The sequence below is a fragment of the Pavona decussata genome, unplaced genomic scaffold (genome assembly GCF_977016875.1).
Source record: "Pavona decussata unplaced genomic scaffold, jaPavDecu1.1 SCAFFOLD_226, whole genome shotgun sequence".
Taxonomy (NCBI): domain Eukaryota; kingdom Metazoa; phylum Cnidaria; class Anthozoa; order Scleractinia; family Agariciidae; genus Pavona; species Pavona decussata.
Window position 1 is genome coordinate 244,000 of NW_028145631.1, and position 17,808 is coordinate 261,807.

Consider the following 17,808-nt stretch of genomic DNA (forward strand, 5'->3'; position numbering starts at 1 on the left):
ATTTGCTAATGGTATCTGGAAACAAGGCACAATTAGTTGAGCGAATACTTAAGCTTGCAGATGGTCCTGTAGCAAGAACATTTGATGAAGACGCCGAAGGTGATGATGAAAACGTGCCCTTCAGTTCTCATGACGATACCTCAAGTGATTCTGAGGAGGAGTCAACCGAGTATGAAGGTGGTTCATCAGGCGACGATTATGTGGAGCGCAGCTTCCAAGTTTTATTTATTGATGATGCAGACATACCAGAAGTAGTGTAAAGGTAAAGAGGGATGTAGGGAGGATTGGAGGTTGGGGAGGGGGGGTTGAAAGTAATCTCCCCTCTAGACGGGGGTGGACAAGAAGTTATTTTAACTTTAATTCAGGGGGGGGGGGGGGGGGTGCAACTTTATTTTAAGACCTACTTTGCTAATTTTAGAACCCCCCCCCCCTCGAGATAATTATTGCACAGTCCCCTATATAACGCTCAGGTAAACGTCGAAAGCAAAACCTTCAAAATCGCCTAAATTCGCCGTTTTCAGGCAAAAGAACGACAAAGCACAACGATTGAAGTAAGTTTACATTTATGGTGACTTTTCAAATAAACATTTTTCCTAACATTTGGCTATAATACGAACCTTATAATATTTCCATACAAATCCTTTAAATTTTGTAAACAGTCACCACTAGTCACGCCGTTTGTGTGGGCTCCCTGTCATTTAGTTCGAGTAAGCGGGGTTTTCGAGTTTTCCGAGTTCGAGTTAACCGAGTAAAAATGACTGAAAAGTTGGGTCAAATCCAAGGGAATTGAGACTCAGTTCGAGTTTATAGCGGGGGAGTTCGAGTTACCGTTGCTCTACTGTACATTTGGGCATTTAGGGGCCTAGGTTCTAGTCCAAGACGGCCTCGTACGATGCGAGTCACGTGCCTCAATGTTATGCGCAGTACGTGTCTAATCTGACGTTGACCGAAGCAAGTTGGGTAAAGTTGTTATACTTCCTTCCTGAATTATCAACCTTTCTTTAGTCTTCAACCACACAAGAGACGTTAGAGAAGGTAACACAAAAAGCCTTGTACATGGTGGACGCGAAACTTTTTATGGCAGCGGAGAGAAACGGCCACAACGGGCAAATATTCGAGGCCCTAAGAAATCGATTTCCAGAGATTCCGGAACAACTCATCTCTCAAACGCTGCAATCTGAGGTAAGATTTTTGTTCGTTGATTTCTAATTTCAGTTTCATCAGCTGTTGGAGGACTTGTATATCTGCTTGTTCATTCATTAATTCAAGAAAAGCTAGTTTGCCTTTGATACCCAAGTTTCTGTTTTTCAATCATGTGTTATGATTATTTCCTTCGTCCGGCCGCGCGTGTGGGTTGCATTGCGGAGGTGTTGTCTTGTAAACATAGCGTGTTCACAAGGATATATATTTATATTTATTCATTCACCACGACATACAAACATAGAAAGTTACAATGAATAATAGACTAGGATTACAAGTACATAAGTTTAGAGTAAATAAAAATAGTAAAAGAAGTAAGAAGTGGCGAGGAGACCTCAAGAAACCTCCGGGCTTATACTGAGAGGTCTCCTCGGAGATATGTTGGGACTTTAAGACCAGTAAAGATATTGTGTTGAGATTTTTTAACATACGGTGGTGGTAAGACTATAAAGACATAACAGAGTCGGACGTTTCGTGCAATTAACTGAGGAAATCAAGAAGCTTTCTTTTGAAGGTGGATAGACTAGGGGAAGACGTAATTGATAATGGCAAAGCATTCCATATTTTTGGCCCTCTATAGAGTATAGTAAATTGCTTGATATTAGTTCGGCAGGTGTGAGGTCGAAAATAAGCTGAGGTTCTGGTATCATAATTATGAATTTGACCACCAGTCGGAAATAAATTTAGAAAGGGCGAAGGCAGCAAACGTTGGTGATAGGAAAACATAAATTTTGCAATATAAAAGGAATTCACGTTAAAAATATCTAGGATATTCAATTGTGCAAATAAAGGTGCAGAAGGTGCAAGGTGATTAGAATTTGTCATAGCTCGCACAGCTCGTTTTTGAAGAAGAAAAATGCGATTTAGGTTTGTTACATAAGTAGAAGACCAAACTGTAGTACAATAAGTTAAATAAGGATAAATTAAGGTATAATACAAAGATTTTTTAGTGTTTGATGACAAAAGGAAACGAAATCTGTACATTATACCAACGGACTTAGAGATTTTCTTGCAAATATAACTGATATGCGATTTCCAGGTGAGACCTTCATCAATATAAATACCTAAGAACTTAACTTCTGTTACTTGCTTGAGGGGTATACTGTCAAGTGAAATTTGGGAGCTCATGCGGACAGATTTTTGTTTGGGTTTAAATATAACATAATTGGTTTTCTTTATGTTAACAGAAAGTTTGTTTGATTTCATCCATAAGCTAATCTTAGTCAGTTCACTATTCATTACAGAGGCAACATGATCAGGGTCTGAATTGGAGTAAAAGATACTAGTGTCATCTGCAAAGAGCAGGCATTCTGCCAGTCTGGTTGTTTTGGGAAGATCATTGATATATAATATGAAAAGTAAAGGGCCTAATATGGAACCCTGTGGAACACCGCATCTAATTATCTGTTCGGAGGAACGGGTATCGTTAATCTGGACGAATTGGGTACGGTTGGAGAAATAACTTTTAATCCATTGCAATGCTAGTCCACAGACACCATAATGTTCAAGTTTCTCAAATAAGATTTGGTGGTCTAGCGCGTCAAACGCTTTAGAAAGGTCAAGAAAAACACCTGCCGTGATTTCATTTTGGTCAATGGACGTTGCAATTTTATTAACAAGGTAAGTTAGCGACAGCGCAGTGGAATGGTTTTTACGAAAACCAAACTGGAGTTGGTAAAAGATATCATGGCTATTTGCGAATTCTACTAGTCGATTGTGCATGACCTTTTCGAAGAATTTCGAAAAATTAGGAAGTAGTGAGATTGGTCTGTAATTAGTGAATAAATCCGGTTCATCACCTTTAAATACAGGAATCACTTTGGCAAGTTTTAGCTTGTCTGGGAATATTCCTTTGGAAAAGGATAAATTAATAATATTCTTAAGAGGTTCCGATACTAAAGTAGTAAGGCGTGTTAAATCTATAGTTTGCCTCGCTTTGTCGCAAAGAGAACTTCATTAACTCTAAGATGCCCTATTTCACTTTTAATCCTCCGTCTGGATAATGCAGGGCGATTCTTTTAGTGATTTGTAAACAAAACAAATGCGCGAATTGCCTTTGCGATTGTTTGGATCATGCAACTTTTTGCTCTGATTGCAGAAATATCGAGAATACAATATTTACGGGTAGAGATCATATTTTGTCGGAAATCCTGTTTGTGGCATAGTTGTAAAATTTCGTAGCCATAAAAGTATAGCTGCCCGCCACTCCAGACGCGAAAATCACCGATCGAGGACTTCTTTAATATGAGCCAGCTAGCGTGAAAATAACAGTGATGGCAAAATCGAAACTTGTAGACGCCTTGGCTTTGCAATATGTGAATTTTCTTTTACTCTCTGTTCGCTGTAATCAGCTTAGTCGGAATATATATAGGAATATCTTACGTTCCAGGATTCGTATTTTTACTGTTGTAGAAATGTTTGATATAATTGATCATGACTATAAATTTCTGCTTGAATCATTGCTTACGTAAAACCGGATGGACTAAATAAATCATGTGCTCCCATTGATATTTGAAATGTATTATTGTTCATGGCTGGCGTAATAGTTAAAAGAGATGTATTCAATACTTTGTACTCTTTTAAGTGAGTGGCAAATTGAACATGAAGCAGAAGGTTAAGGGATAAAGTTCAATTGGCACAAAAATGACATTTGTAATCGTAATGAAATTAACATGAACATGGCTAATAAAGCGCCTTTTATTTAGAAGCTATATACTGCACTATTGACAGGAATCGCCCATACACATGTTCTACACTTTCAAATTTAGTACTATTAGCAGAATTCATATTTTCTTTTTCTATAAATTATGTGAATTTTTTTTATTTATCATAGATTACTTTTTCTGTTTCAATGAATACTTTTGCTTTAATTGAGTCAATTTTTTACAATGCATTATGTATTCAATAACAAAGAAAATGTTTGATCATTTTAACTTTCAACTTTGGTGTCTTTTTTACCATGTAAGGAAATAGGAACGCAAACATTGAGGCTTATTTCTCTGTGTATTCTGGTTTAATTATTTCTAATAGTCTGCAAACAAACAGGAGATAGATTTGCAGCCAGAAATATATCTCTTTTTGCTCATTGATCATGGCTGTTAAAATGCCTTGCAAGTTTCACCTTGACATTTATCTTATGTCTCTTATTGCATAGCATTTGAAGGTTCTTGGCGCATATTGTAAACTGACCTATAGTTAACAAATGAATGGTAGTTTTCTAGAGTCTAAACTCTTATAGACCATAAAATGACTTCATAAAATGTTCAAAACTCAAGTGGTTTCACTGCCAAGGTTTAAACATTTTATGGCGTTTATGGTCTACAAGAGTACAGACCATAGAAAACTGCCATCGATTTGTTTTTTACAGTAACATGGAAAAAGTAGAAGCCGAATTGGCTTTCTTTTTCGTTGAGAAAGTGCACGCGTTACATTTTTTATTGTCTGTACTCTTACAGACAATAGCTGTGAGCCAATCAGTGTGCGGGATTTTGACAGCTATTGTAAAATACGTTTTAGATCACTTTGCACATTTCATTACGAAATCACACCCATTGAAAAATGTTGCAGGTAATATAGAAATGAGGTCCATTTTGGACATCAATCACAGCAATCTTTTGTGTATAGGTATATTGTTAATAAAAGTGAAAATTTGTGGGACGCATCTATTCATTGAAACATAATAGAAAAACAATGGATAACAAAGGAATGGAAGGTGAAGTTTATAAACAGGAGTTGCGTGACTAAACCAAAATGAATTACCGGTAAATATCGCCCTGCACTATCATATTCACATTGTAAGTGTTTTTTGCCAAAGAATAACCATTCAAACCCCGTTCAGATGGTCAGTGCTGAAGGATTAAGTGACTGTGTCAGCTCCAATATCGACATGTGTATTCTCCTAACTGTCCTCCGTATATTTCTCATGTTACTAGTTGGGAGATTTTGTCTAAAGATAAAGACATTTCATCTTTGGTGATTATTTCCTTTATTCCCCTGACTTAAATGTTTAATCAAGTAGTGCTATTGTGAAGAGAAATTATATGTTGGTCACCACTGGGGCTTATTGTTAACAGTTCACAACTCCATAAACATGCACTTCATAATTTTATGACAAACGAGACATGTACGTCAGTTATGCAATGGTTACGAGTGTTATACCATAAAATTTTCCACAGTGGTCTTGATTTTCTGCATATAAAGAAAATCAAACAACAGGCAGGATATTCATAGTGTGCCACGAGAACATGCATTGCATTGCCCTTTTCTTCTAAAATTCATGCCATGTGTCAATTGAAAATTAAAGTCAGATCATTTCTCTGAAACTTTCACCCCTCATTCTCAAATACTGTAAAAGTTGTTTAGTCTATTCTTCGAAGAACAGACAACTTTTACGGAAAATTAAAGATTTTTGATATGTTCACGACTATAAATATTAATCTTCAGTCTCTGGTAGTTTAACCAGTTATCTTGTGCTTGCTACTTACATGCAGTTGCACTGATCACTGAGCTATTGTACGGTAAGGTTTAAAGTTGGCTAGCTGATTTTCATTATGCATGTAAAAATTTTATAAATAATTAGTTTCCTCCTGACTGTTTTATGGAGTTAAGTGCGGAGTGTACAAGGGACTACATGTATGTCCTGAATACTTCACTGATAAATTTACGAAGTGTTCCCAAACACCTAGTCATGGCGTACGGAGTGCAAGCCACCATAGCTATGTTACACACAGAGACACAGGCATACGATGTACTTGGGAAAAGAAAATCCAAGTTTTCCCAACACAATTTGAACCTACAGCTATTTGACCTACTGATTACTAGTTTGGATGCTGTACTAGAGCAGTGTAATTAACAATTAGATTGTGAGCTCAAGATTTCTATCGCGTGCTAACTGATGATGGGGAAGCCCGAATCAACTACCACGTATAGAAATCGAGAGCGAATAATCTGATTGTTTTAGTATAAATCTACTAGTTGTTCAAAACTAAACAAGTAAATTATCTATATCCTCATCATAAACACTTCGAAAACGCGACAAAGCCACCGCCATTTTGCTGAAAACTGCTACTCGCCATCCTTTACCGAATAGATAGCGAGTAGCATAGCCAATCAGAGAACAGCATTCGTGATAGAACACTAGTAGATTTATACTAATAATTATTAGAAGGTCATATATTCAATTCCTGTTGGGAGAACTTGGATTTTCTTTTGCAAGTATGCTTGTGTCACTAACTGAAAGAAATATAATGTATCTATCATTTTTTCATGTGCTTAAAACTTAACATCACCTTTCTTCTTGCTGTGTTATTCAAACTTCTTTTTGGTTTAAAATTTTTCAAACCAGTTTAATCTTTATTTCCCTTTGTTTCAGATTATGGTAATGATACTGCTCAAAGGAAAATCAAAATTAAACTGGCTTGAAAAATTTTAAATCAAAAAAAGTTTAAACCACAACAATATCAACAAAACAGGTTTCGTTTTCAGGATCAAAAAGTTTTGTTCAAGCACAAGCTTTTGATTCCCTTGAGCATAGAATCTTTGTCAAGTGGTGTTGGATGTTTTTGTCACATGATTAGGTTGATAAAATATCATGTTTACGACAAAACAGCCCCGTAGATCGCCAAGAGCCCATATCCATTTTTGTGATTCAATGTTGGAGCCTGGCAATGAATTTCAACAGTCTCTCTAATTCTATCAATATCAATATCATTATATTATTGTTATAAAACAATATCATTATATTATTGTTATAATATTGAAAGCATTAGATGAGGCAAAAAAGAACAAATAAATGATGGAATTACTTTTAATTAACTTATTTTAAGTTAACAGTAGTTCCATAAGTTATAGCTTCTTTTCACGAAAGCTGTATATTAAGCAAATACAAGAAGTGATGCAATAATTTCAAAAGAGACATTCACGGATTTCAATATTTTTTTCTAGTAGCTTCTTACATTTTGTATTGTTCGTACAATACACTGTTAGTAAAAGTTCTCTAGGACAGTCGAACCTCTTTATTACGGACACCACTGCATTAAAGAGGTGTCCATTTTAGAGAAGTAGGCTTTATATGGATTTTGGTCTTTCAGGGACCAAGTGAACTGTCCGTGTTGGAGAGGTGTCCATATTATAAACGTGTCCATAAGGAGAGGTTCCACTGTACAATGTATTAAGCCCTACATGTTTTTATTTGCAAATCTCAACAAGGGGGCTTATTTCAAATCATGAATTTTGAGTTGAATTAGCTTTTCCAAAATGCTTCAATGCAACTAACTGAAACATCGTAGACTAGCAATATTGAGGTGTGTATCTTCTGCAGATTAAAGGCTAATTGTGTCAATCGTCTCTCAGCTTCTGTAGCTTTTTCCTTGTATTGTAACAAGAAATCCTTATTCTATAAGCTTTATGGTTTCTCCTTAGGCTTTCTTGCAACTTATAATTATTTTCTTTTGAATTTATATTTTGATTCGAAACTTGTGTGTGGTGAATTAAAACCCAAACACAAGTTTTCCGATAGATTTCTTGACTTATGACTCAAACATAAATTTGGTATGCATTTCTTCTCGTTTTTTTTTTCCTGACATGGAAAGTGGAAAGGGGAGGTCTTCATGGCGACAGGGTGCTTGATGTTATTTACAATCAGGAGCATATTTAGAGAGAAGGGCTTAACAGAGCTTTTGCATTAAAGTTGACTAAGTTATGTTTCTTTGTCCTTTTCTTTTTCTCAGCATGGAAATACAGAACGCTGTTTAACCATTCTTGCAGCTGAAAGTGACAAAATTCTTTATGGTGGAATTGACATGGCAGACAGCCCAATGCCTGTGCATCCGTCTTCCCAAAATACACCAATAGATGAACCTATATCAATTACAATTCCTTCTACCATGACATCACCATATTTGCCAAATAGAACAACGCCCCCTTTACAACCCATGATCAGACCAATGACAGTCGCACAGCCCAGCCCTGGCATGGGATACGTGTCTCCCAGACCAGCAGACAGACCACCAGCATCTTCTGTAGCGTCATATGACCAAAGTATGTGTTTCGTTCCTAAAATTGATTTTAAATGGTTATATTCAATAATATGGTTTCTTGATAGTTGTTGAGTGGAATGACAAAGCCACCATGCTGTTTAATTCTGTGTAATGCAGTAGCAAGCACATTATTTTGTAGACACTGATGATGTTCCTATTTCGAAGGTCGAGTCAGAAGTTGGAAAACGATCATTGTTTTTATTAATGCTGGAACCTGGAGCTATGGAATATATATTAGCCTACCTTGTCATATTATGACTAAGAAATAATTTTTTGAGTTTGTGGAAGGCACTGAAAACATCTTTCTTTAATACTTATTGTTATCTTTCACTTGTAATTAACTCATGTTGATGCTGTATTTATATTATATTTTTAATAGTGACAGGACATCCTTTGACACCAACTTGTCTCTTCACATTTTTCATATCCTGTATAAATATTATTATTATTATTATTATTATTATTATTACAATTATTATTATTATTATTATTATTATTATATTATTATTATTATTATTATTATTGTTATTGTTATTATTATTAATTAATTTTATTAAATAGTAATAACTTTTATTTATTATTATAATATTACTAAACCTTTCTTTGTGAAATGCAGCATTGATTTGTCATCAACGGCAAAGACTGGACACCCTCAGAAAGGTAGGTGCAGCTGTGCATTTCAATTTGTAAAAAAAAACTGAAAAATAACTTTTATGTGTAAATTTTATGTATGATCGCATGCATACTTCGCTGAGCTTTCACATTCATTGTTTCGTACATGTAGAACCGTGCAAACTTGAACCTCTGAGGGAAACATAAAGAAACACAAAATAATTTGAGTTAGTAAAGGTTCGAGTTTGTGGTGTTAGTGTTGATTTTCAAGTTTGATAAAATATTGTCACTGGTTTTATCATTCTGTCACAACCATGAGTCGTTTTGGTGTAGTATGTTTTATATTTTTTTATGTCAAGCCTTTTGATAAGAATGTTTAGTTTGGGAATTCTAGCCAAAATTTTAGACCCAGAATAAGGACAAAAGAAGCCTGAGATCTGGTAAAGGACATTTTCATCCATGTGTTACAACTATGTTATCAATAAAGGTTAAAGATTTTGACATGCCAATCAAATGTACATGACTTGTATGTTCTAACATTTTAAGGTTTAATGACCAAGTTTTTTGGCATAAAGTTTGAGTTATTAGCCAGGGTAAATTTGAGCCAAGGAAAAGTAAAATGAGTCCGAGCTAGCCTTGATTTGAGTTAACCGAGTTTAAGTTAGCTAATCATGTTCGAAAAATGCAATCCTGATTGCTTGTTGGTTGCTTTGTGTCTTTCATGCAGATAAATTTGAAAATGTGTGGTGTTGGGTCTGCTCATTAGCAAGGACTGGGAGGGTCTTTTTTCTATCTAAACTAACAATACTATAATTGTATTTGACTGCGTACTTTTCCAAAGCACATCTGGAGCTGAAAGCAACAGTGTGTTAAATACTATAGCTTATTAAATGATTTTCAGGCCATTTCTGTCAGTAGAAGTTTAGTCGACCAAAAGTAAATGATGTTAAAGTGTACTGACTAAAAGAAAAATATGAAAGTGTGTTGATGTTGGCCCTTTGAGAGAGACGAAAGGTGTAAAGCATGCAAAGCGTTTTAAGTGCTTAATTGATCATTCATTCCCATGGAAAGGCACTATAGAAAATGTATTTATTATTATTATTATTAATGTGAAATAATTAGGAAAAAAGAGAATCAAAGCATGTTTGGGAATTGACAGTGCCATAAACTTTACTTGATGTGTCTCATTCACTCCAAAGGAAATATACAATGAGCATCGTAAACTGATTAGATTACGAAATGAGTGTCAAGAAAAAGAAAGGGAAATGATCGACAAAAAGTTTCGTGTCGCTGCTAACCCTACGGTAAGTACTTTCCTTGGACAATTAGCAGATGCACATACATGCATGTTACCTTGGCTTTCATATACATGTACATGTCCATCAGTCTGGTTTATGTTATAACTCACAAAAGTCTAGTACTTGAAAATTATTGGATCCCAAGATTACTAGTGCATTAGTCATGAGGGAAGTTGCTTGAGACTGTTGTTTTCTTTCCAATCCATCCTTAAGGATGGTTACCTCCGTTCACTACTGCACATACTTTCTGTCCATCTCTGGATGGTTCTAGATACCTGGGTTTTGAAGGACAGTACGCAAGCTAATTTATTTGCACTTGATATTGTAGCCTACAGATGTAAAACATCTTCGGGATGAAAATCATGTGCTAAGCGAAGAAATTGAACAGATGACACGGGAGATTGATGAGCTGAGCAATGGACATGGTAATTATCTACTGTATTTAAAACATATAAATGTACCCTATACCATGTATTTGTTTTGGCGTGGCTCATTTTTTTCTTGTTACTGTATGTTAAGTGTGAGACCCAGTATCATTTTACCGTACTTCTTCTCACTAGTCTTAAGCTCCATTCACACCAACAAAACATGTTTAATTAAACCAGGTTTAGCAAAATGAAAATTGTGATCAGAAAGCTGAACCATTGGCTTTGACATAGGATTCAAGTAACCTTTAACTTGTGCTTTCATTTGTGCTAAATTTGTAGTCGACAAAAAACCGGAAGCAGCCTTTATGAAGGAAACAATTTTAAACTGTGTTTAATTAAACAGCTTTTAAACGTGCTTAAGCCTTGGTGTGAATGGGGCATTAATGTATTTATGAGAATACTAGTTGAAGTATGTAAATACATCAGTAATGATCATCCGGGTGAGTGTAGTCCTGAGAAGGACTGTTTGAGGTGACATTGGCTGACGTCTTCATAAATGTCACCTCAAACAGTCCTTCTGAGGACTACACTCACCCAAATGATCAAAATTTAAGTGCTTATAAGTTTCATGACTCCTGGGTTCAAACCATTTATAGTAATACTAGTTGAGGAAAGTTGAAACATTAAAACACTTTGTCTGTGGTGACCATTCCCAGAGCACATATTCCTTTGGTCTGTTTGTGATTATGTGAATTGATATTGGAAGGAGAGTAAGATGGCTAGTCACAGTATGGCAGTTATTACCATAGAGTAGTGAGTTAGAGTAGATTAAAATTCTGAATTACCAATTTGGGTGGGAAGTGATTGAGGTGCTCATGACCACCAGTCTTTGCGATGGTTGTATGTGGTGTATGCTGTGAGGTAACCTGTACCTTGTTTTTATCTTGATTGACTTGTCATATGTTTTTCAGTTGTCATAGGTCATCCACATAGCAATCCAGCAGTTCTTCAAACACCATTACCTTATCAGCCTCCAGGTATGCATTGGCAAGTAAATCTAAGAAAGTGAATAAATTATATGAAATTTATACATTTGAACTGATGATAAAAGAATGAATAAGTGAGTAATCATTGCAACTGTTACATGCGCAACTTAAGCAGTTGCAAAAAGAAAGCCCAAAGCCTGAATTTTTTCAGGACTTCTTTTTGCAACTGCAATTTTTCTTTGCGCATATAACTGCGATGATAATTCACTTAGATTCATTAACTCTAAGGGGTTGTGACCCTGGTGATCTAACATTTAACAGTATGATATGCAGTATAACTTGGTTTTCTATAATATCCTGAAGGGAATCCGAGGACTGTTGATTTTCATGGGACGTTAATTGAAGGGGTGCCTGGAAAAAAAGCTTTAAGTGACTTCTGATAAATTGCTGGATTCTCCTTTCAAATTACCTTGTATTCGCTTGTGAAACTAAAGGAGAATTTGACCTTACATCAAAAGTCACTCAGGGCCTTATTTCACAGACCCCTTCAATTTTAGATGTAATAATTTTTTTTCCTTTGATTCATGGTTCCTGTTTCTACTCAAGAATGAATGGCATATTCAAACGACTATAATGTTTTATATTTATATTATTAATGTTAAATATTCATTGAAGGGGTTCACTGGAAAATGGACACAAGTGATAATTTGACCTTTAGAATCCAAATTTTATCAAGTACATTTTTGTTTGACCTGCAGACTGTTTATCAGAAATGTAGTCCTGCATTTTGCGATGTAAATGTTTAAATTTGACAAATTATCTTTTGTCTTTTGCTAAAAATGAAAGAAACAAAAAAGGGGGCCTGAAGCGTGGTTTGGCTTTAAACAGAGAAAATAATAGATCATTTGTGTGGTGTTGAAGTTGGTTGAAAAAGTTATATGCTACACAGTACATAGCCATTGTACCTTCTCTTGTTTGGTCTGAAATAGGGCATGTAGATTTTAACCATTTTGGTCTGGAAGGCTTAAAATGCGTGTGGATTCTAGAAAACAGGTCTCAAAATGGGTGTGAATTTTTGAGGCCAGGGCGAGGTAATCCTCGATTAAAAGTTAACCAAGGTTTTTATCTCACTCATTAAAAGTGGTTTTTGAAACCTTATTTGAAACTCACTAGTGAAGAAAAGTCTAAGTCAAAACTGAGGGACAAAAATCTTTGGCAGAATCTTTAATGATTAGTCATTAAACTAGAAACATTTAGTTCTCAAACTCATTAATAATTCATCAAGAGAAAACAAAGAAAATCACCACTGTGACAGTGGTTTGGATATGTGTTACTAATTACCATAAACTTTTGCCAAATTTAATTTAGCCTTGAATTTCTCGTAAAATTATTGATCATTTGAGAAGCCATATCAAACACCTTGAAGTCGTTTAAAAAAACTCGGCTGCACCTCGTTTTTTCAACCTACTTCTCAGTGTTTGGATATCTGATGAAACACACCTTCTCATGTTTGATATATTACTTCACATTTAACCAAGATTAGTTTATTCAAGCTATGAACAACTGGTCCCAGATCTAAAACGGCAACTGGAAAATTACATTTTTTGGCCTCAAATAAGGTCAGGGTATGGAGAGCTGTGCACCCCACCCCCCCACCCCCCCACCTAAAATTCCAAGGAATACCTCCCTACCCCCCTGCCCCAAGGCCTTCTACACAGAAACCGTCAACAATTGATGGTTGGTCTTATTTATTGCAGTGAGAAGAGTTGAAAGCTTCCCATCGAGTAGGCCTCACAGCGGTACAAACGGTATGTTCTGTGTGCAGATACATTTGAGGAAATTCATAAAATTTTTGAATGTGTAAACTTTATGTAATCAGAGGTTCTCCTAAAAGATCTCTGAAAGGAGAATGTAATTTGTACAACAGTTCTTGTCATCTGTTGCAAGTCATCTTCATCCTCGCTGTCCTTGTTGTAGTCATCACCATCGGCATTGTCATCATCCTCTTTACCATCACCACTTTCTGTTATGCTTGGGATCTTCAGAGGATAATTACAGTGTGCTATGAATTTAGACATGACATGAATATTACACGTACACAGATCTAAAGTTGTGGTCAATGACTTTTTCTCAAGGCATCTGCTCATTATGTGGATCTTGGAAGCAAACAAAAAAACAACTCACAAACAACAGTAATTTGTTCAGAAAAGTGCATGTAAATTTGTTGTGTTGTTTGGTGTAAGTGCTCTGACCAGTACTAATAATTCTAACACTAAAATTATATCGCAATGAGGTCTTAGTGATCGTCGTGTTTTCTTCTTCTAAGGTCCTGTCTCTTCACTCCAACGCTTCTGTTCAATGTTTGGAAGTTTAACTACACCTTCCCCACATGGTAATAAAAACATTTACCAGTAATTGTCTTTTAAACTAGTAATCTTGCGATAGTATTTGCTTTTGACGAGCAGTGCTCCAAATTCAAACTGGCATTGAAGAAAATTTATATGTACATGAATTTGACCAGCTGAAGCAGCATTCTCTCTCTGTCTTTCTCCTCACTTTTGTAATTCTTTTCTTGATAGTAACTGGGAACACTTGCCTGCTTCAAGCCTTGATAGTAATAATTGACGATATGTACGATAGTTGTAGCATAGTAAACGTTCGCGCATTAGGATTTAATCCACAGTCTGAAAAGTTAGCTCACTCAGGGAGGGTAGTGAAAATGCCAAGTTAAACCACTTTCATTTCGATTGAGGTATTTTTTTTACACAGACACACTCGGAAAAGAAAATTCGAGTTCTCCCAACAGAAGTCCAATCTATGACTTTCCGATAACTTTCTCGGATGCTCTACCACTGAGCTACAGGAGACAAGGCCATTAAACTAGGTTCATGGGACAAACATTCTGCAAACTACTAGGATTAGAATTTCAAAGTGTGGCATATGCGCAATGGAATAAAATTAATGTGATGGTATATTTTAAGCCTGGTGAATGAATGAGAATGGTGTATTATTCAGTGAGTGACACAAGCAAACTCCGAAAAAGGAATTCCGAGTGCTCCTGTCAGGATTCGAACCTAAGACCTTCCGATTAGTAGTTCGGATGTTCTACCACTGAGCTACAGGAGACTCGTGGAGCTAAGGCCATTAAACTAGGTTCATGGGACAAACATCCTGCAGGCATACTGCTACGATGAGTGGCATATCAATCAGACTTAAAACATAACGTCGCATTTCTCTTACATACTTTAATTTTGATTGAATCAGGTGAAGATAGTTCGTCTGGCAGTCTTAGTCCACCACCTGACGGAAGCTTAAATGACTGGGAGTTTCTTCCTCAAAATCATCTTACCACGGGACGCAGTTCAGGTATGGTCAGTAATGGCCGTATAGTGCACAACCAAGATCAGTCTGCACGCAAATGGAATGCGCCATTTTAAGGACTGATATGTCAATTCTTCGAATGCCTTCAAACTGGCGCATTCATTGCATTTGCAAACTGACCAGTTTGGCGGACTAGTACGGTTAGCGTTCTAATATTGCAAGTCGAGAGGGAATAACTTTTAAGTTTTAAGTCTTGTGTGCGTTTGAGTTGGACGTATTTCAGATTTGCAGACGGCAGAAGTGTGCTTGCAAATTATTCCTCTTTCAAAATGTTGAAGGAAGCTGATACCATTACCTTGTTTGTTGAGACATATTCGTTGCTTACGCATGTAGCTTTTAGACTTTCGCAGCGTTCTACTCTTTTTTAAGCTGGAACTTCTTTTGAAAAATGCCCCCCACCCTCCCCACTGAACACAAGACAAGTCTTGGGATTGGAGTGGTTGAGGGTGAAAGAGGTATAGCATCTTTTAGCGACTTTGTAGCGAAACGATTTTGTAATGCAACAACTTCATAGTGAAACGACTTTGTAGTGGACAGAGATTGTGGTGGAACGACATTATTGTGAAAATGACTGTAGGGAAACGATTTGGCAGTGAAACAGCTTTGCACTGCAGAGCATGAAACACCCGCAATGAGTGATGTCCCTGTTCTAAACGACTTTGTAATGAAACAACTTGGAGTGAAACAGCTTTGGGGCGAAATGACTAAGTACACTGCAGAGCATGAAACACCCGCAATGAGTAATGTTTTCTATTGCAGCAGTCTAATTTTTGTTCGTTTTGTTTTGTTTTATAACTACTAGAAGACACAAACTGGACGTGTTCATTTTGCACGTTTGCGAATCACGAAGCTTTGGAAGTTTGCGAAATGTGCGACATGCCAAGAAACCGGTCGCTTGAAGCTCGAGCGTGATTGAACATTGAACAAGGAACTTTGGCAGGATCAAAGTGTGGCTCAGTTTCGTCATAAGTTATAAACAATGCAAGAGAAACAGAGGGACATTTTTGGAAATCAAAGAGAAAGGCGTCACTTGTTATTGTTAAGAACAATAACTTTGTTTTTTGCGTATAGTATGGCGGTTTTTCCAGTTATATGACGCCAGAAGTTAGAAATGATCTATTTTTCCCTTGGGAAGGCCTGTTTCCGTGGCAACCCATCGACTTGTTGGTTGGTCACCGTAAAGGTTGACAAAGAATTTAATTAAAGTAAAATTTAAAAAACTTCGTTGGTCGTGAATTTTATTTCTCATCTCTCAAGCTTTCTCACTGTGCACTTTTTTAAGATCGGCCCCAGACCTTCAGCTAAGTTTGCTTCCTTAGATAAGCGCGTGAAGGTCCGGGAACGAGGTTAACTCCACCACGTGGAGTTCATGCGAGCCCAGTTCACAGCTCTGAAAATCAATGGTCGTTTCAGCAGTCAAAAAAGCATTTTATACTTTACAACATAACACAGCTAAGCGACACTTTCCAGTCTGATCGCCCAACCGAAAACAGTTCACTCCATTATTTACTTAATATGGCGTATATGAGACTCGGGAATCGTGAACTTTTCGCGGTATAGAGGTGCCCGTAAGGAAAGGTTCACTTGTATAGCTTCTAATCTTTGGTTACCTACGTGTGAGCCTTGTCTAATATCTAGTCGCTACCTAACCAGCAGGTCACAACAAAATCACCGGCGTACCACAATGCGACGGTTCAATGTACTAGGATCACTTGGCCACTTAACGGGAGGTTAAAAACCATAGAAAATTTCAAACAGCCAGCACAAAAAGTGGTTACGGTCGCTTACGACAGGTTCCAACTATAGTGATTTGACTTGAAAAAGTTTTGTTATTTTGGGAAAGTGGTCATTTACAACAAGTGGTCGCACAGGGAGGTTTGACTGTATCTCCCGGACAACGTTTCTTTTGTAGGAATGTAAAAGAGGGTACCATATTCTATCAAAAGTGGTATATCGAAAGGTAACGGTTTGAACCACGAGGTGGAGCCTGCCCGTATAAATTTAAAACTCTCTTAAGTAACCCTTCCCCCTCCCCAGGTTAGATATTGTCCATTAAATCACCTCGTGTGCGAGCTTCTGCATTATTTTATCCGCTAGTCGGCAACTAATTGAACCAATCAGATGGACTGCGTGAGTTTATTACATGACGTTTAAAACGGCGGCCACCAACTACAGACCAGTCAACTTTCCCGTAGCGGGCAGCCTCGGGTCCACGTACGCAACAGCAGACCACCTCGTCCCGGCAGACAACCCCAGTCTCTCCGGTGGATAATGAGGTGTGGCTTGAACGACCTTTTCAACAGTTGCTCAAAATGGTGGGTTTGAGGTACTAGTATACGTGACATAACATTCAGGTCTTGTTCTGCGAAAATTCAGAGCAGTTACTTAATTATTTTTATTTTACTTTTTCCATTTAATAGTATCAGTGGAGCCTCCGTGATTCTTACTACGACCTGTACCCAAAATGTAAATTTTCAACAGGAAGACCTAAGTTAATTAAAGAGCCCAAATTAGGAGATTGAAGCGAGCATGACTCAGCGGCTGTGCCTGAAAGTGGGACGGAGACTCTGGGACGGGGATGTCAGGACGCGAGTTCGAGGACGCGGGACGCGGGGACGTGAACAAAACCTACTGATGTAGTTAAAAATAAATTAAAAAAAAAAAAACATGTTCAATAGACACAATTTTGCATAGGTATTCTTTTCAATTTGGGGCGGGGGTAAACCTGAAAGCCGTTTTCACGCCGCTGAAATCGGCAGTTAATGGAAATATCTCGTTCACGTTTCAAGCAATACAAAAACTCTCTGCTCATCCCGTGAATCTATGTTGTGGGGTGTTTTTTTGAATTTTTGGGTATATTTGGGAGGAGATAGTTTTCCTAGAGGGATTAGTAAAATTACTGAGAAATAAGAAATATTAAAGATTT

General features: G+C 36.9%; 1 protein-coding gene and 1 non-coding gene across 3 annotated transcripts; one reads left to right on the top strand and one right to left on the bottom strand.

Annotated features, from left to right (window-relative positions):
* The first annotated feature begins 935 nt into the window (after positions 1-935).
* LOC146458866 (mitogen-activated protein kinase kinase kinase 7-interacting protein 3 homolog) lies at positions 936-16,106 on the top strand. Of its 2 annotated transcripts, XM_085090217.1 has the most exons (10): positions 936-1,182; positions 7,929-8,238; positions 8,854-8,897; positions 10,049-10,153; positions 10,476-10,572; positions 11,487-11,552; positions 13,259-13,309; positions 13,828-13,893; positions 14,766-14,867; positions 15,685-16,106. In XM_085090217.1, the coding sequence occupies exons 1-10, from the start codon at positions 1,057-1,059 to the stop codon at positions 15,792-15,794; spliced, it is 1,077 nt and encodes a 358-aa protein (XP_084946343.1). In that variant the 5' UTR covers positions 936-1,056; the 3' UTR covers positions 15,795-16,106. The 2 variants fall into 2 exon arrangements, with proteins under 2 accessions (XP_084946343.1, XP_084946344.1); XM_085090218.1 differs by lacking the exon at positions 13,828-13,893.
* Trnas-acu (transfer RNA serine (anticodon ACU)) lies at positions 14,555-14,627 on the bottom strand. The gene has a single exon. It is a non-coding gene; the product is annotated as a tRNA-Ser (tRNA).
* Positions 16,107-17,808: the final 1,702 nt, after the last annotated feature.